The 21,174-nt window shown below is 34.9% G+C and overlaps 1 protein-coding gene across 1 annotated transcript; it reads left to right on the forward strand.

The window, feature by feature from the left end:
* Positions 1 to 4,139: 4,139 nt before the first annotated feature.
* TRIADDRAFT_57121 (uncharacterized protein) lies at positions 4,140 to 7,998 on the forward strand (the record flags this gene model as incomplete). The annotated part of the gene is made up of 9 exons (XM_002113167.1): positions 4,140 to 4,211; positions 4,749 to 4,862; positions 5,626 to 5,740; positions 6,172 to 6,273; positions 6,532 to 6,575; positions 6,732 to 6,824; positions 7,401 to 7,481; positions 7,594 to 7,675; positions 7,826 to 7,998. 9 exons carry the CDS (start codon positions 4,140 to 4,142, stop codon positions 7,996 to 7,998), a joined length of 876 nt encoding a protein of 291 aa, XP_002113203.1.
* Between the last annotated feature and the right edge of the window lie 13,176 nt (positions 7,999 to 21,174).

Consider the following 21,174-nt stretch of genomic DNA (forward strand, 5'->3'; position numbering starts at 1 on the left):
ACTGTACATTGTAGTCTACAGTACTGTACTGTAGAGCGTAGACGTTTTTTCTTTTCTTTTTGTTTTATTACGAAGTGGATACTGATTGAGAGTAGTACCTGTACAGTACAGTACGAACCTTCAATACGGTCGTTGGTATTTACCGTCGATAGTAACCCTGTACTGTACAGTACAGTGCAATATACTGTACAGTACTGTACGATACACTGTGCACTGTAGACTGTAGACCAGTGCAGACGTTTTTTCTTTTCCTTTTTGTTTTAGCCAGTTGAAGTTTCGGTCCGTATACGGTTCCAACCGAACCTCTGCCAGGTCGTGACGTCTAGTTGAACATGACTGACGATCAAGCCTGCGCAAATTGCAGGGTTGCAAGGCGGCGCTGGGCATACCTCGTACAGTAGGAGTATATGGCCATTAGGATAAACTAACTCGTGCCACTATCTAATTTAGCTTGGGCTCGTGATTGGAAATGGGGTGTACCTGATTTTTTGGGGTAGTGTTGTTATATAATCTTGGGCTTGGTTGGAGAAAATTGTTCTTCGCTGTTCGCTCATAAGCTTACTGTGTGTAGTAGCTAAGGTAGTTTCTAGTGGCGAGTCATTTCCATCCATCTGGTCGCGTTATTCGTTTTCTATTACCAAGGTAGGCCAAGGGTCGACTACTCCAAGATAGAGAGGCATGAGATTAGACGAAAAGATAATACAAAGATTAAAAGGCAAACGAATTGGATATTCAATTGGCGAAAGGAAGAAAAGAAAACTTAATTTCGACTTACTAGCCGAATTATGCAGGTTAGTAGGAGAAGACAACACCATCATTTCACAAACGAGCTGACTCGTTGTTGATGTTTCACGCTCAATCTTGCCTATTGATTAATTATACCCATTAATATTTCCTACTATACCTTTCCCATTCTACGCTGATAACACCACAGTCCATCATTTCCATCGTATTTATATTCTATTAGTATACAATCCATACTTCATACAGACGTACTCCTCGATCATACTATTCAACATCTTTCAAGACAAAAAATACTCAAACCATATTGGTTAATTATTCATACTTGACTATGTTCCCAATAGTGAGATTGGAAAATCGCTTGTGGGTGTTATTAAATTGATTTACGATGGAGTCATTGGCTAATCTTGTAAAGGATGTATACTGTTATTGTTGTATCCTATCCTTTCTTTCTTCACCCTCAAGTATGAAAGTGAATTCGCCACCATTGGCGTAATGCAATGTACTTTCTGATGAGTCTGCCTGCTAGCAGCGATCAATCGATTGTCATACTCTCCACAAATAATTTTAAAAATTGGCCATACTCTACCCCTACCAACAAGCCTAATACCATGCTATACAAAACATCCAAATAAGTGTGCACAAGTTGAGCGATCCCCTGACATGGAGATGGCTTGCGTACGATCGATTTAAGTTTCCATTCTTTGATGACAATTAATTCATGCAAATATTCACCAGAAACCGGATACGATGAATAACAGTTGGCAAAAATAGCTACTGCCAATTTTGCTACAACCTTAGTACCATATTGTATTCTACTCTACATATGGACACAGTCCACACTAAGAGTGTTTGTGTTGTAGTACTGCATGCCTGTCAGTCCTTTACAAAGCCATACAACAGAGTTTTGGGGACTAGTCTCCATCATCGACTGGTTATACCTGCCAATGCTTACTACGCTACTGTAGGCAAAAGCAACATCTTCTTCTACAGTTGCCTTCCAACTTTCTCTCCCTTAATTCATGGACTCATAGTGTGCCTCAAAGAATACAACGTATTGTTCAATACTTCAATGCCACTCGACAGGAAGCACATGCCGCAACAACTTGCTCACTCTTGCCACTGTTAGCGTTTTATTGCATCCATTTCTCACTCTACATTCGCTCTTTCAAGCTGAAGCTAGTAGCCATGAGAGGATTGATGTAGATTCACCAATAGCTCCATGTTTTACTTTATACTAGAACTAAATACAAGTATCAACAAGTTGATCATTAAGAAGCGTCATTGCATCTCGATACTGTAATGTCCTTTTAAAAAATAAATACTGCAGGCTGCTAAAATGATCATCTTTTGAAAAAAAAAGTATTTCAGAATGGAGAGTGTCATATCGTGCGAACTTGATAATTGTCAGTAAATCAGATTACGTGCTCGCTGTAGTCGAAAGCCTTGACAACATCATTATTTAGCCCTTGAAGTAATACAACCACACCCGTACAAATTGGTTATATTGGCATAAGTTAAATGCCAACAAGTGCACGTAGATTGATCGAAAATTTCAATCTCGTGCAACATTCGACACTAAAACTAACCTTAGACAATCGATACTGTATAGGAGAGCATAGAATTGATTCTATTTCCCTTTTCATTCACAACGAAATGGAAATAATATCAATCCTAAATTATTGCTTACGACACATGGACTATTCGAAAAAAGATCATCATCATGTTTTAGTGGTGCACGATGCCGTTTATTCCTTGCTGAAAGGAACGCGTACGATTTTGTTCTAAATACGATGCCATTTTTTAAGCAATCGACCTTCCCCTACGCATGCTAACCCCTAAATTTGAACAACAAAAGCGCTACGGTGCAGTAAACGATTCATGAACTAAGTCAAAGTTCTAGCATCAGCCATAAAAATAAAAGACTCCGTATGATCACGTTTAAACCTCCAGTGATAGCCGTTGATCGTTGTCATAACGGCGATCATCAGCTTTGATTGCCGTTTCAATTTACAGTACTATACTACTCATCACCGAGAAAGTAGTCAACACTGTTGTATCCAGACTACAATCTTCCATTCTAACAGTTTTTATACATGCAATAGACTCCAATTTAGACTATCCTATACTGTTCAACGCTACTAATATTATTAAATGAAGTAAACAGTGCAACCCAAGCCTTAAAACTGAACAGTACTGTGCATACCAACCAATATTAAATTGTGCTTGTACAACGCATTTAGCGGATCGAAAGGAACGCCTTGTCGCTTCCATATTTACCTTAATTAATTTCCACTTATCCAGAATGATCATGCACAGCAATGGAGGAGCTATGGCATATGTTCTTTGGCTTTAATTAACCAACATACAATTACGGCACGGAAAGACTTTTTTGCTTTATACTGTAATTAGCTACAGCGTAGCATCGAATCATTGCCTTGTACGCTGGTGATACCATATTAGTTTGATTTTAGTTTTGCTTAGTACACAATAACTGCAGATAGAAATAAAAATTTCAAATCTGGCAATACTGCTGATTGTACATACTTATCACATGCGAATCTCTTCAACTAGCTCATTTTTGGGGCTAGTAAAACAGTGGCCAATAACGTCAGATTGTTGTGACAAGTCATTTACACAAAACCTATTCCTTGCCAATATCATTTTAGTCACAAACGGATTATTCCAGTAAATTTATATCATATGCTATAGCCTATTTATTCATAATTACCCGTGTTATGTTGCCATTGTGAGCCGTGCAATACAGGCATTAAAATATTCTATATAAATCAAATTCATTTAATTTAAACTCATAAAAATCACAGCATACTGTTATTACAGTATGGATTACTGTATTTAGCCGTAGGTAAACATTGCTTAATGCTAGACTAAAAATAATATCTAATATCAAGGACTACTAAGAAAAGTACAATTATTACTCTAGATAGGGGTAATCACATGAGACTAGGTGAAGATGGGACATAAAGGCAGTAGGGCGAGTTATTAGTCTGCTAATCCTAATCAAAAATCGTTAACACATTAGAAAATTCTCGATTACGATATTCCATTAGGGCGTGTTGATTGACAGTACACTATATATGACATATACATATACATATGTAGTACATACTGTCCTAGGTCTTGGTGATCTTGTCTTATAAACAGTTATGGTTGGCTTGTATAGCAGGAGTAATCGAATGAAATTGTACATCTTAACTGTCTTATTTCCTGAATGAGTCTACGCGAACTTAATCTCAGCTACATAGGAAACCTTAGAGTTAATACTTGCGCGATCTTTACATGATCAAAGTATTAAGAATGTCTACTCTCTTATTGCAAAACGATAACGTTAATAATTAATTCATGTATTTACCTTTTCATAAATTGTTATGATTTCAATGGCTAACAATCTTGTCATTTATTTATTTTATTTTCAATTATGCAGAAGCCATGGATTTGAATTTATAGAGGTAAGCTGTAAAAGAATCAAGATTGATTCCTAAATTTTGTTAAAACACACGCTTTCATATTCTGCACCGCTAGTTTAATCTGACTTTTATTACTTCTAAATGTAGTACGTATATAACATTCGTTTCTATAATATCGTCTATCGCACACCATATGCATATCCTAAAGATCAATTACACACATTATTTAAATTTCTCAACACGTTAACATCTATCGATACTTGTCATAAACTTTGTTAGTCTATCTATTATGATGTAGATTGTAGAAGTATAAATTTATCTCGATAACACGAACATGAATCAACTAAACGTACAGTATACTGTGTAGTGTACCTGTAGGTCTATCGTTAGAAAAAAGTATTTCATCTTCATTGGCAAGGTTGTTTTTCTTTGCTCAATGAAAGAGCGCTAGACATACAATACGATAGCGGCTAATCGAATAATAAACGCTCTACCTTTATCCTAATGCTATAGGTACAATAGGCATTAGCTCAAATATCCAATACTTACATAAATATATGAACACTTTTATTATGATAGATTGATTTAAACATGGATTTAGAACAGCAAGGACCATTTGATGTGGTTATCCATAAATGGAGTGATTTACTTGCGGCGCCTTCCGATGTGTCTAACTTAATCTACGATTTACAGGTACGATAAATCTACAAGTGATAATATACGTATAATTGATATTGTACACTGTGTAGCACGCGTTTATTATAGAGGGAAATACTACCCAATCATAAGTTATCTAAGTGACTGTAATTGACTGCATCCATTTTACTGCGGATATTACGAAGCTACAGTACTGTAATTTATATTATATCCTTATCGTAGCTGGATACTTTGCTTTACCTCTATTATCTCATCGATCATAACGTGTGTAAATTTTCTCTAATTAGTTGCTTTATGAAGTATTGGGAATTAACTTCTCCGTTATATTGTACAGGACCTTTTTAGCAAAATTAAAAATTTCACTAGTATGCTATTTGAAAGAAATATCATATGTAAATACCTGATATCTATTTTTTGTTAAATAACCTAAATTACTTCAAAATTGAAATGTAAGAATATTACGAAACATCCCAAAAGAACGCAGTATTATTCAGCCTGTTGCGTAGTTAAAAGTAATAGAAATATTACGAGCCCTACCAATTGACAATTTTTATACTGTCATAATGTTAATATGTTATAACTACAACATCTCTACGCTGCCCTCACCCCTGGTGTTGTTACTCTGATTGCGATGTGATATAATCAATTTGATAATCGCCCACGAAACATTTTTATAAACCAGAGCTCATATATGAGATTATTTTCGTAACTTTTTACACTGTATCATATCTTCTAAGACTTGATCGGCTTCATTGTAACAGCTATAATGTATTGAAATGTTTTTATTGTAATTGTGTAGAACTATTTCAGCAATCATCCGGAGACTATCATGTTGGACCCTATAGCAAGTGTCTGTACATTGGTCGACCGTAGTCGGACTTATGCTGCCGTCAGTGAATACAGCAAAGAACCAAGTAAGATATTTTTGTGTAGCTGTAGGATTATTTTAGGTAAACTATCATAAATTTCTTATAGAAACGTAACTACTTAGAAATATCTCCAATTTATGCTGTACCTTACTACGTAATAGGAAATATATAGCCTATACTGAATTGCAGCACATATTGATTTAGTATGGGATCGGTATTGAATTTATCATGAATTCAAATTATGATGCTTGAATCGTTGCCTATTTACGGAACGTCGTGTAAAGTTTGCGTTATAGTACTTATACTTTATAATAATGTTCGTTTAATAGTTGCGATAGATGGTTAACAACACATTATTTGTATTTCGCTGCAAACTCACCGAGTAGTGATTAAATTTCTATATTCTTTGTAAGATCACAGTTGATATCAAGTTTAATTTTTTAAATTATCGATGTAACTCTTTTTATGTGAATTAGATTCCTGTCTACATATCCCTAACTTCGTCACTATACCCGAAAATACGGACAAACATCCAATTCTGACATTGCTAAAGAATGCTAAAATTCGATTTCCTATTGGTAAGATGTCATAACATTACCTAACTTCTACCATTGCTACACTCAGATCAATACTATGATAATCTCCTATCAGGCTTGTCTTGTAAATTTTTAATCTAGCTTCGCACGACTGCAAATTTTAATTTACCTAATTGATTGCGAATTATAGAGAACTGATAAATGGATAGAATTGTATATAGTTTATTACGTTACAGAAGGGCATAACTGACTTTTCTTATTTGTGCAGTACTAATTAATCTGCTTTATTTGTAATTCTAGTTTGTAAGCCTATTGTTGCTCATGGATCATCTCTTTCTCATACGGTATTTATATCATTTTACAAATCGTCTAAAAACAATACGCTATGCATTGACGTATTATATGTAAATGCAACATGATACCAGTTTTCACATTCACAAGCATTATTGGCATTAAGTATGATAGTAATCTATCCATGCATATTTTAATCATTATGATAGATGTGCATAATATTTAATGAAGCTGGTCTGAAAGATTTAAAATCTCCATGTGTTGCACAGCAGTTCATAAATCATAACGCAGAATTGTTTAAGGTAAATAGTTTCCTATTTTACTTTACTGAAATTATTTTGACATGTGATAGTGAATTTTGTGTGATTATGTACCTTTCGTATTAAACAAATATTCTCGAACTAAATTTCTTTCACGGTGATAGATTTTTGTGATTGGGAATGAATACCATTGTGTAAGAAGGCCATCCATTAAAAATTTTCAAGCATCTGGCAAGTAGCTGTAGTAGGCTACAATATTTAATTATTATTATTGCCTATTAAAATTTTAACTGTCCTATTTATTTTATTAATTGAAAGTAATTCGTAGAATCATTATCACTAAGTTTATAATTAATTGATAGCATTTACTTTATATTAACGGACTACTTATTTTCGTCTTTGAAAATTTTTTCTAATGTACACTCCTTTATTCCGATACTAATCAGCCGTTATTGTTCATTGGTACATATATAGATAGAGATACTATCACATTCAACAGTCATGAAGTATCTAAAGCCAGATCCTCGTCATTTTTAAATGAAGTAAATGCGAACTCGAGTAGTTGTATTTGATCAATATGAATAACGACCAAATTTCTAACGCTCTTTTGATTGATAGTGTGATGAAAAGAGACCCGTTAATGCCATGCCTGACGACGCGATTATTTCAAGCATTGTTAGAAAACTTAGAACATCTTTAGTACGTTATAATCGTAGATTATTTTTGCGCTATATGAATAAAATAAATGAAGATAAATTAATTTACTAAATCAACATAGTAATTACTATTCTAATGTCTATAATTACAATAGGACTTGAAATTGTTTGGTGTGGATGTCATTATTGATAATATAACCGGGCTTCACTACGTAATAGATGTTAACTTCTTTCCGGGTGAGTGAGATCTTGAAAGCGTATTTGTTTCTATAGTTGTATGCTTACGCGCATACACTGAAAATAGTAATGCTTTGCTTATATCAATTAATATCATCATCTATTAGAAATGTAGTGATAACAATCTACTTTCTTGGCTCTTGATTCTAGGATACGATGGATTTCCGAATTTTTTTGCATCGTTATTTAAGCTTTTCTATCAAGTTATAGAGGGAAAAAGGGGCGATTGCTTCGAAGAGATCAACGGTAACCATCAAAATGGTATCACTAGAAATGGCATTAGCCATAATGGAGTGGCTAGTCAATCTTCTGGACAAAAATAATAGATCAATTACATTAGGCTTCGATCGTTACTGAAGCTCAAACTATATTTTAGTTGCAAGCAACCTAAAGATTTTATCGAGACATGGTAGCGATCGTAAAATGTGCATACTTTCGCTTACTTCAGTTGAAGCCCGACAAGAAAATTTATATAGTTATTTAATTATTTTGAAAAAAAAGCTGCAATAGTTATTTAATTCCGCATTGACGATCGATTATAACCCATTCATAAAGAAATTATATACGACGCCTTTTCCGGATCATGCCGCAATGTATACATAGGGTTATATAGTTAAATTTGCAATCGTAGATGTAGTCAGTATTTATCACCTATATTATAATTTTAAACTACAGAACTTAATGCAGATATATGGTTAGGTAGTTTTATTTTATTGTGTGTACATAGACTAGATCAAACATGATAATCTTCGATAATTTAAGGGAATTTTGTATTATAAGACTTCAGTTAAAAGATTGCGGTATTTAATTTTATATGATTTTGATTGCAATATTAAGAAATTTGAACAGGCTTAATGTACCAAACCTTCATATTCATGATAGCTGTTGTGATTAGTTTTTTAAGAAAAACGCTTATAATCACCGAGACTAATACAACCTTTTGCTAGAATTTTTTACGTATCGATTTTGTACGTGTTAAAACTTACATTTATATGATAAAGTCTGCTTATGCGTACGAGAGTACTTTTTGAAGTCGACTCAACGACTACATCTGAAGAATTATTGCTGCAATGTGACATAGTTTACCATTACAGCATTTCTACAATACTGCCCAAGTTTTATTTGTCTGGCTGGTGCTACACATAAGAAACAGTTGATCATACATAGTTTAACAGCACTCTGTTGACATCACTTAAACAATAACAGCTTTTTTGCAGTGTTAACCTTGGCACAAAATCCTAACGGAGCCGTTCTTTTAAAGCATATTTTATGTTCTATGATATGACATAATAAATAAGACAATATTCTGTCCCTTTTATACAATATCTTATTTTTTTCACGTATTGGTTTGATATCATTTAAAGAAAAGTTTTTCTTTACCATACAGCAAAATAAATAATAATAATGAGCATATATCCTAGCTAGATACTTGTGCTATTATTGTCATCACAAGTTATTAAGAAATAATATTAATAGTTGAAATTAATTACGAGTTTGTCTATAGTTAAGGTGATATTTCGAAACAAAGAATCTTGTCGATTTTAAAGTACTATTTGCATGCTAGTTGATTACTAATAGTTGAGTAAAATCATGATACACTCTTGTATCAGCTCATTACCTTTACAAGGTTAAGTATAGCTAGACAAAATAAGTATTTGATTTAAGAATATCAAAGTTCAAATAACTATGATCGCAATGTTTTACAAAATTGTTCTATCATTGGAACAACTTGAGAAGTTTTGATTTTATCGGAATAATTACATATAAGTACCCCATACGGTAAATTACATGCTATAAGATATGATGGACGATGCTTTGTCGATGAAGTCAGGTAGACGCTACAGTAACATTAATCAAACATGAAATTAGCAATATTTAATCGTGGAGAAGCAATAACAGATTACAACGGTATAACTGCTGAGCGTTGGTAAGTATTGATAGAAAATTAATTTACCCTCAATGAGAGCGAATATCACTATTTAATGTTATAATTCCAGACAATTTAGTAAATACTATGGCAACGAATACATTATTTGTCACGAAATGTAGTTCACAATTGAGGATATTAAACTAGGCAGAAGATAACGGTATACAGATATATCAAAAATCCAAACGAAGGCTACCTCCAATATGTCCTCTTGAAAGTAATAAATCTAATACATTGTCCATTCGTGAATATCAGTTCGAAAGTATTCTGAGGTTGTTCTTCGTCCACTAAAATCAAGCAAATTTTTATAAATTGAATATAATACTCTATAACCAAGGCAAAGTTATTAGCTTGTTTGTAGTAGTAAAGAATATAAGTATCGTAGGATTTCTTTTATAAAAATTAATGATTCGTACATTCTATGAATCTATTTCGTATGATCCAAATATTTGAAGCGATCCATCAACCTAGCTTATTACTTTGTATAGTTATAACCTAATCCTAAGCTTAATGCCAGCTAATAAGACACACGATATATCTGGTAGTGCATTTTAAAGTATTTTACTACTATGCAAAACTACTGCTTGCATAAAACTGTACAGCTATGACACAGCATAAACAGTATGACGTTAGCCTTCAAGATTAGAATAGCAATACTGAAGTGCAACGGAAAATAACTTGCACCAAATCGAAACTATCTCTTTATGAAATTTTAAGGTATTAAAAATGATATTACCGTCAACGGAACAAACTCGCTGGAAGGCAGCAATAAATTTAGCTAGTGAATCCTAATAAATTAAGAACAAATTAAGAATATTTGTATTTATTATCCATCTCTCTAAAGAATTTCACATCTTTCGCTGTATGAAAAGCACTAATACCCTATATAATATTTTGTTTATGTCATAGTTCTATCTACTAGAGGTCGCTACAGATACGCATATTGGTAAAATTAAGAAATTCTATTTCTATAAATGCTACATTAGTAATATACGAGTACGTATTTATTTAAAAATATACAATATTAATACTGTGCATTCTACGTTTACGTCGTTTTCAGTTATACTTGTGTGACTGCCTCCAAGGTACCGGCTGCTGTAATAGTATTACCAGATTTACTTAATAATACACATCCGTCAATCAATCCTCTTGATAGCAAGTTATCTAAAAATGAATTTAATTTTAGCCTTGCATTTTTATGACATTAACTATCGCACCAATGTACTATTTTGTATATGATATTAATACTATATGGAAAATAACATGCCATTGCAAAAATATATTGACAGCTAGGATCAACTGTAGTGTAAAACCAAGATAAGTCAATTCCACAAAAATCGATGCTATAGACGAGAAAGCGATAAGTTCTTTCTATATGTCATATTCACATGATTGCAAGTATTGAGAATTCTCATGGCAAAGTACAGTCAAAAATCGACAATTGATCATTCATAATAACAGTAGAATGTACTATGGATTTTTAGTCATGTAGATTGGCAGTTATTTTTCAGCTATTCTGTCGTAAAATTATACTATTATTCAGTTTGGGTAAGAAGCAAATACTGAAAAGTTGTTAGCGTACATTACGTAAATCATTAGTTATTATCTAGTTTATATCTACAGTCAAAGATCGGATTACAAATTAATCATGTCAAATCTTAGAAATTTGATGATCATCATGAAATATTAGATAGAAAAGCTTACTGCAGAACAGTAAAACGATATCATTCACATTGCCTTAATTAACGCGTACAGTATACATCAAGCAGTATATTGCGATGAGCACCATTGCTTCTGAGCTAATTGCATAAAGTACTGTATACGTACAGTCTCGTAGTCAATTAAAGGAAAATTGGATGGCTGTCATGAAATAATTAGACAGAAAACTTACTGCAGAATAACAGAATCATGTCAATAATATTGCATAGTATTATACCATGGTACTGTGTGCAACAATTGCAGCTATATCTCTCTTGTGGCAGTCGTTGCTTCTGAATCAATTTACAGCATTCTTTGCAGAAAAGTAAATATTATATGCGTCTACGCGTATAATTATTAAACGTTATCTAGCTCGAATCTCAAGATTAGATTATAAATTGATCCTATCGAATTCTTAAAACGTAAGGGAAAAATTAGATGATTGTCATGACATTCATCGAATAGAAAAGCTTACTGTAGAACAGCAGAACGATGCCAATAATATTGCTAAGCGTTAACTTATAACGCAGTGTGCAATAATTCCAACTTTCACTTGTCATATAATAATTACTGTCCGCGTATAATTGAGAATGGATGTGATGAGTATCATGATTTCTGAATGAGTCAATTGATAGCACATCTCGCATCAAAAGTACACCTAAAACACTCATTATTATCTAGCTCTCATCTACAATCAGAGATTAGATTACATATTGCTGATATCAAATCTTTAGAACTGCAAGAAAGAAATTGCTAATTGTCATTGAGGATAGAAACAGTCGATAGAAAAACCGACTACAAAACAACCGAGCGATCAATATCTAGCTTACTACTGTACTATACCATCATGACAATTATCTCTTATTACTTCCTAATCCGTATAGATAGACAGTAAGTAATATGTTGCGATGATTATCACTGTTTCCGAGTCAATTTATAGCATACCTTGTATAAAAGTATCCCAAACCGCCATTGAAATGCGCTCGTTGCATGTCTTTATTTCTTGCTAAACTGTGATCAGAAGCAGGCACAGTACTGTACTATAGAAGGCACAATGTGCAAAATTAGCTGTCATCTCATTATAGTCTCTTGGTGATAATAATACGTCTATCTGTCTAGCTAGTAGTGATGACAAAACACGGTCAAAAGGGTGACGATTATTTTACACATTGCCATTGTATTCTAATTTCAGGCAGAGTAGAAAGCCTTTTCCTTAAAGGACTTTTAATAGTCCTTATTGTAGAGAAAAGTAGTACAAATAACAACAAATGATGATAGCATTCCCCTTTCAAGTTGCTTGCAAATGAAAAATGGATAGTCATAGTCATTTTCAGTCTATTTCAGTGGCAGTATAACGTACCATACCATATTATGTTATACTATTGGTGCACTACATGTTGGCCGTATGTTTGCTACTATATACTACGGTAGAGTGTTGGTGTAGCCGCTACCTGCGATCATTGCACCACTACTCACATCCAATGGGAAGGTTCAAATTTGGCCAAAAGCAATTATTTCCACCTCAAATGCAATTTATTTATTCCATACTATGAATTGCTAGCAATGTTATAGTTGCAATTATGAGTGATACAAGAGCTTTTACGGTTTTGCTAGTCTTTAATCTGCTGTGTTGTCATGATTTGAAGATAGATGTGTATTGACTGTAATAAATGATTGCTAAAAATGAATTTTCGTCAACGATTGGCTTGGATTTTAACCTTAATTTATTTAACATGCGGTTGCTATACAATTTATTATACATTCGATAGGAAAAGTGGTTACGGAGAAGTTATTATGCAAAATGGCGATGCTGCACCCAATCGATATCCCTCAAGTGTTCAATGGATTGCTAGAGTTTATGATGTCATTCCTAGCCATGTCTGGTTTATCTCTGGAGTAATACTTTATCTAATTTTCTTTATCGTATTACTGACTCTCACTGCTGCCAATCCAGTCGAATTATTCAATCATTTTATTGGTACCATCAACATTTTTAAACAATCTAAGCCACATCTACAGCCAGTTAATGGTATTAGAATGACGTGAATATCATTTCCCATAGAGACTTTGATTGAAAGAGACATCATTGGAGTAGATGTAGATAGAAACACTCCACTGCTTTATCCTACTGTAAGCATGGACTAACCACTAAACTTGCTAGGCTCGAGTATTGGACAGTGGGATGCAGTAAACTAAAATTTCATTTTACAGACTGTGAATGATTGATTGATTTAATGACGAAAAGTTAAAACGTAGAATGCAAATACAAGTATTAATGTCAATCATGATGAACATACTATTTTTTATAGATAACTGTTATTGTATCAAATCAAATTTATACCCATGCTTCATCGAAATGAAAGTACTTTCGATACTATGATAATCAATTATTATGTTCCAGCGTTTACACAATAATTTTCATGTTTTTTTCTACATTTTAGTCTTAATATTGATTGAATAACTTGATCCTCTAAATTTAACTGTACACAAATGAAAGATTTCTGTTCGTATAATTCTTAACTAATCGTATACAAAATAGGAATTAATAACGCATCATATACTAAACATATTTATTCTCTATAATATTAATATCGCTAGTCATTTGCAATGAACTTAAATTTCTTATCCATATTATAAAGATTGATATACGAATCAAGCATCTAGTATCATAGCGAGACATTGTATTATTACTTCTACCCAATATGTACAGCTTAGTGTATCCTGTAATGCATTGGACTGCAGCACCATAAAATCGTAAAAATGAATTTTGTTAATTGCAGACTTTATACTGTCTATTTCCAATGAATGACATGATTATTTACTCTACGTCATCGCTGCTTGCTTAATCGTATGTTATCATGAATGGCTCTTCGATTAACGTCGGAAAAATTTATTGGATGGACCATCATAAAAATATAATTTATAGCGTAAAATCCGCTAGCAATTGTATTTCTTAATGTTTAACCTTGCAAGCATTGGCATTTCCTAAATTGATTAGGAAACGAAATATTACACTATTATTGTACTTAGTTATACTGCATTTTGATATTAGATTTAGTTTCTTGCTGAATTACTATATATTTTTACGTGATTGAGATTTACTGCACTGTACATGATATAGGATTATCATCATTAAAATTCAACACTAGTATTTTACAAAACAGGTATATTTCGATTTGTCTGTCCTCCATTTTCTGACATCTCATTATAAATTCCAATATAGATAGAGGAAATAAATTCAACTATGGATATCCGGTCATATTTGGAATACTTGATATTTGTAATGTATCTAGTTAGATGGTGCAATAGCAAAGAATAATTAATTACTATATTCTATAACTTCGCTTGTATGACTCTAAAACGTACAATTTGCCTAAATTGGGCACTATAGAACAACTCTACTCCATCATCCATAGTGATGGCGGAGTATATCATGACTCGTACTTGCGATCAAAAGTTACATATTTATTATTGACCAAGTCAGACCAACCAACCTTAGTAATGAGCAATCAAATGTGTTAATATTATTTTTGGGTAAAAATTAATATATAAAATGCAAATTAATACTTGAATCAGATATCTTTGTGACGATAGTGCAATAATAATATGTCATTTAGAATATCTTTAAAGAAATAGAAGCTGTCATAGACAGTGTCAATTACTAAAGTCTTAAGCCTTGTCAAATATATACAGTACATTACTATAATAAAAATTTCAGCAAATAGTAAATGTATACATAGCTGTTAGAAATTTGACTTGCGAAGACAACACTGTACTGTACATGCTGGTTGCTACCAATTTTTTTTAAACTATAGTAATAAGACAACAATAGCGGAAAATACAGGTACAAAAAGAAAAGCAACGATACTATCATCTACTACGTTATAACGCTATGCATTATCTGTAGTAGCAGCTTAACTTAATCATTAATAAGGAACACATAAGCGGTTATTTGTGTACTAATTTAATAGTCGTTTAAGTATATGAGCATAGTTGTATAATAATAATAATTAATTAATTATATATTATTACTATGTAATATATCGTGTGGGTATTGAGGTAGGGTCTTTTAACTTTTAAGAAATATCACATTATTATCATGTGCATCGATTGATACACAGATTTTAAATATAGAACATAGTAACATACAGTATTAATGCAATACGTCTGATAATCATTAATGTATAATAATATATTAGACAGACTATGAACTGCTTTGCTTCATTTTATACAAGTTATTAGCAACAGCTTCTCGTAATAATTCAGCTTCATAAGCATCTGCAGAGATCTCCATATCAGTGTTATTGATACCAATACAATTGCTGTTTCCATTATAAAGTACTATCTCATCGTCTGATGACATAAATTCCATGGGTAATCCATTCTCCATTGAACGGCTGATATTGTGCAAGACGCAACAGGCATGGACAATGGTGCGAACACTTCGAATATCTTTCCGACGAATTAACTTTAATCGTTGGAAACGCCCAATCAACAATCGAAAAGCAGACTTGATGTAACTTGTAGCGCAATTATGAACTTCGTTGTAAGACACTTTCCAATGGTAATCATCTCCAGTGATTTGTTTATAAGGTGTAAGTAGCCAAGGTCTTAGAGGATAACTTTCATCTCCGAGTACGGATACACCTAAGAAGTAGAGGTAATAGTTGATTTTTTTGCTTAGCACTTGCAAACGTTGAAAGAAAGTAGTAGAATATCTTACTATCCAGTCTATATCTATCTATCTATCTAGAGATATAACATGTATATATATATATATACACGTAAATAAAAGGACTATTAATTAACAAATTAATTATCGTTACCATTGCACCATTCCCTGGCGTATTTTCGGAGTGGATCAGTCAAGTTAACTGGATTATTAGCTTCATTATTGGACTCAACAGGACAACCGCCAAGAATATAAAAAAAGATTAAATCGGTATCGCATATTGCCTGCAGTAAGGATGCATAACAGCTCTTCTTAGCGTCTCTGTACTGGCCTATTTCGTCTGTAATTTTCGATGGCGTAAAACGAATATAACAAGTACTCATACAGCCAATTACATTCGGTATATTATGACGCTTTCTAAATTTGCGGATATTACTTTGACGTTTTGAGCCGGTAGGCCATTTAATAAATTGATAGAACAATTCGCCTAAAAATCCGGTAAAATCGTCAACAATTTGGCTAGCGGTTGTCGGGGAGACGTTAAATCGTTTGGCTAATCCACTATAAGTGGTTGTTTGATGACCGAGATAGTTTAAGCCTAGTAAAACACATTTAGCAGATTCTCGATATTTGAAATGCATGGATCTTTCGAATCTTCCTACGATGTACGAGTAGACTTTTTTGGTTACTCGAAATGTTTGAAAAAATTCCCTATCAAACCTGTCCATAAGAAATATTTTGCGATTACTTACAATTTTGAGTTTAACATTAAAGGTAAAAGGGGAAGCGATATTACGTTGTATCAATCAGTCTCAATCTCATCGTCATTGATACTAGTACAGTAACACTATTGCTGTACTTGAACAATATTGTTATTAGTGAATATACAGTAGTATATGTAAGTTATAAAGATTGTTCATTAATAGGATAGATTTCTTGGCACAACAGAAAATGAGTGCATTGACAAACTCTGCACTCTTTTTATGATATGATGTATACGCGCGTATAATATGACTAACGCTACCTTACAATATTGACCATGATTAACTTTATGGCTACTTGAAAAAAGTCCAACCGAATGAGTAGTAGAACTAATCACCACAGAAAAATGGTGTACTTCAAAATTCGACACTATTTCTAGTGCTATCTTACAGTATTGATAGTATGATGAATTGAAGGATGGCCAATCCCCCAAAAAGTCAAACATAGTCGCGGGGTGATACGATTAACGTGATCAAGCCTTGTAAAGATATTGAATACGTTGTTCACTAACCATCAATAAAAACAAACAAACACCGTCATGACCAATTCTAGATTACTGTACAGTATGTTTACCACTAGTATTGATGAATGACATTGTGGAAGGGAGAAAATGGAAGCAATTTATGGCTTTAGTGGTAGATAACGATATTTTCAATGTAAAGGACGATACTTTAATCATCAGTGGTAGTTGAGAGGAAAACGAGCAAGAATTAGAAGGAGATACTTGCAATCAAAGTAGGATCAGAAAGGTGTCATGCAATATTGTTTCAATTGATTGGCTCCTTTTATGAATCAATTATATTATAGAAGTTGTTGAAATTGGATTGAGGTAGGAGTAGTTATGAAAAATACGTCTAGATGGAAACTTTTGGAGGCTATTGTTGAAAGTAATAAAATGATAAACAGCCTAAAATCTGCATGACTTTGCTACCCATGGAAATGATAGTAACGCTTTGTGTAGCAATTATGATCTCTAGTTGTACTGTATTGGTTGATTTAATAGAGTGATACAAATAGTCAAGGTGATTTCCGAGTATGCATTTTAATGATGGAGTGTACCCCATGAAGAGTGGATGGTTGTAGGGCTATTTTTCAATCGATTGTAGAATGCAATGATATTGAATTATGTTGAAAGCATGCTACTGCAGCTTACCCGACAATCTCTAACGGTAAATATTGCGGTGGATAGACTTCGCTGACATCACTTGTACTAGGATCCGTATCCAGCTCGCTTTCTTGTGTATCCAGTAACGACATGTTGATTGATTAATTGAAGATTATCTGACTATTGGCATGGTCATGGATAGATGAGAAGCAAAAAAAAAAAAAAATGGAAAAACCTTTGAAAATAGATTCAAGATAGCACAATCCATTTGTAAAGTAGAGTATAATTATATCAACACATTTGCAAAGTCAAGCCAAAGGCTGGAAAGTGAATGGAATCCACTTTCTTGCTTGACTTGTTATCATTCTTAGTATCATCTAATGCTAAAATCGACCTAGATCACTGTCTATTCATGATGCACGATTGCATTCAAAAGACTAGAAAAGAAATGAAACATGACTATGATTGTTTCCTATCGTCGATAGTACTACTGTCTGCATGGAGAAGAAGTTTTACGTATGGATACATTGCATAGCCATGATGGCCATTGACTTTCTTGTCTTGCCATTTTACTCTATTCAAAACCTACTTGAAAGGTCCAATGACGCGTTTATACAGCAAAAAGGAAACTTTCCATTGCATCTTTTTCTTCTGGTGACAACGATTAAAGGCAAGATAGGACGTCAAGATGTCCACTGCAATAAGATAATGATTGGCAATAGGATTAGAAGAAGGTTCTCCTAAGAAAAAAAAGGGGAAAAAAAAGTTTTTGCAATGGATGCTCTTGAGATTGGATCGCCAACTGCTGCAAAACAACTCTCTCGCCGATTCTCCTGTGTCACGATCACTTGGCTGGTGGGTCTACCCTAGGCGCTAGAAACACCACCGAGATTGTAGAGAAGAGACTGGATCGAGTGGCGTGCCTGCTACGGCCAACCTGGATGCAAGAAAAGGGTACTGGAGTCGAGTATAAGGGTTTGGATCATGCTAACGATTGAGTAACGCAACCTACACTCCGCCTATTACGGTACAGTATAGGTGAAGACGTCGATGGTGATTGTGGCTGCCATTGACTCAACAGTACTGGTTCTCCAATCTGTCACGCAAACTCACCCAGCAGTTCCTTCACCCTTCTACTGCGACTGCGCATCATTCCTTGGCTAGAAAAGGGTATTGGAGTCCGAGTATAAGGGCTTGGATTATGCTATCGATTGGGTAACGCAACCTACACTCCGCCTATTACGGTACAGTATAGGTGAAGACGTCGATGGTGATTGTGGCTGCCATTGACTCAACAGTACTGGTTCTCCAATCTGTCACGCAAACTCACCCAGCAGTTCCTTCACCCTTCTACTGCGACTGCGCATCATTCCTTGGCTAGAAAAGGGTATTGGAAAGGGGTATAACCCGGTACAGTATACAGTAGGTGAAGACGTCGATGGTGATTGTGCCTGCCATTGACTCAACAGTACTGGTTCTACAATCTGTCACGCAAACTCACCCAGCAATTTCCTTCACCCTTCTGCTGCGACTGCGCATCATTCCCTGGCTAGTATAAGGGCTTGGATCACGCTATCGATTGGGTAAAGCAACCTACACTCCGCCTATTACGGTACAGTATAGGTGAAGACGTCGATGGTGATTGTGCCTGCCATTGACTCAACAGTACTGGTTCTACAATCTGTCACGCAAACTCACCCAGCAGTTCCTTCACCCTTCTACTGCGACTGCGCATCATTCCTTGGCTAGAAAAGGGTATTGGAAAGGGGTATAACCCGGTACAGTATACAGTAGGTGAAGACGTCGATGGTGATTGTGCCTGCCATTGACTCAACAGTACTGGTTCTACAATCTGTCACGCAAACTCACCCAGCAATTTCCTTCACCCTTCTGCTGCGACTGCGCATCATTCCCTGGCTAGTATAAGGGCTTGGATCACGCTATCGATTGGGTAACGCAACCTATACTCCGCCTATTACGGTACAGTATAGGTGAAGACGTCGATGGTGATTGTGCCTGCCATTGACTCAACAGTACTGGTTCTACAATCTGTCACGCAAACTCACCCAGCAGTTCCTTCACCCTTCTAGTACTGCGACTGCGCATCATTCCTTGGCTAGAAAAGGGTATCGGAAAGGGGTATAACCCGGTACAGTATACAGTAGGTGAAGACGTCGATGGTGATTGTGCCTGCCATTGACTCAACAGTACTGGTTCTACAATCTGTCACGCAAACTCACCCAGCAATTTCCTTCACCCTTCTAGTACTGCGACTGCGCATCATTCCTTGGCTAGAAAAGGGTATTGGAAAGGGGTATAAGCCGGTACAGTACTGTATACAGTAGGTGAAGACGTCGATGGTGATTGTGCCTGCCATTGACTCAACAGTACTGGTTCTACAATCTGTCACGCAAACTCACCCAGCAGTTCCTTCACCCTTCTACTGCGACTGCGCATCATTCCTTGGCTAGAAAAGGGTATTGGAAAGGGGTATAAGCCGGTACAGTACTGTATACAGTAGGTGAAGACGTCGATGGTGATTGTGCCTGCCATTGACTCAACAGTACTGGTTCTACAATCTGTCACGCAAACTCACCCAGCAGTTCCTTCACCCTTCTACTGCGACTGCGCATCATTCCTTGGCTAGAAAAGGGTATTGGAAAGGGGTATAACCCGGTACAGTATACAGTAGGTGAAGACGTCGATGGTGATTGTGCCTGCCATTGACTCAACAGTACTGGTTCTACAATCTGTCACGCAAACTCACCCAGCAGTTCCTTCACCCTTCTACTGCGACTGCGCATTATTCCCTGGCTTTTTCGCCCAACACAGATCGGATTGATATCAATATGGGATAAACGACTGACAGGTTACTACAGTACTGCAAATAGACAAACGATTGGCCATCGCTGGCCTGTACCAACTCCAATCTTGACTGGCGAAACCACTTTCAAGCATACTGCTGTTGCTGCTATAATGTGGAAATTTTCTTTTTTTAAATAAGATTGTAATGTCATGACACTGTCAAAACACACACACACACATCAAGCAACATTCATGTCGATTGGGAATGGGAGAATTTGGGATTCGTACAGTATGGATAAAAGTCGAGATCAGTCGGTAACCCCGCCATTGCTCAATGCTCATTGGATACAGGACGGCGGCGCTACAAGGCCACGCATTGTACACAGTAGAAATACTGTGCACTGTACACTGTACATGACACGTTATGCGCATGCACGTTACTCGTGATCGTCCTTTATCACGCGCCACTGCTGATGTTTTTGTCGTGTATTGCTGCGTGGACAAATACCTAATAGTACACTATAGTACTG

The sequence above is a fragment of the Trichoplax adhaerens genome, genomic scaffold (assembly GCF_000150275.1).
Source record: "Trichoplax adhaerens TRIADscaffold_6 genomic scaffold, whole genome shotgun sequence".
In the NCBI taxonomy this organism is placed as follows: Eukaryota; Metazoa; Placozoa; class Uniplacotomia; order Trichoplacea; family Trichoplacidae; genus Trichoplax; species Trichoplax adhaerens.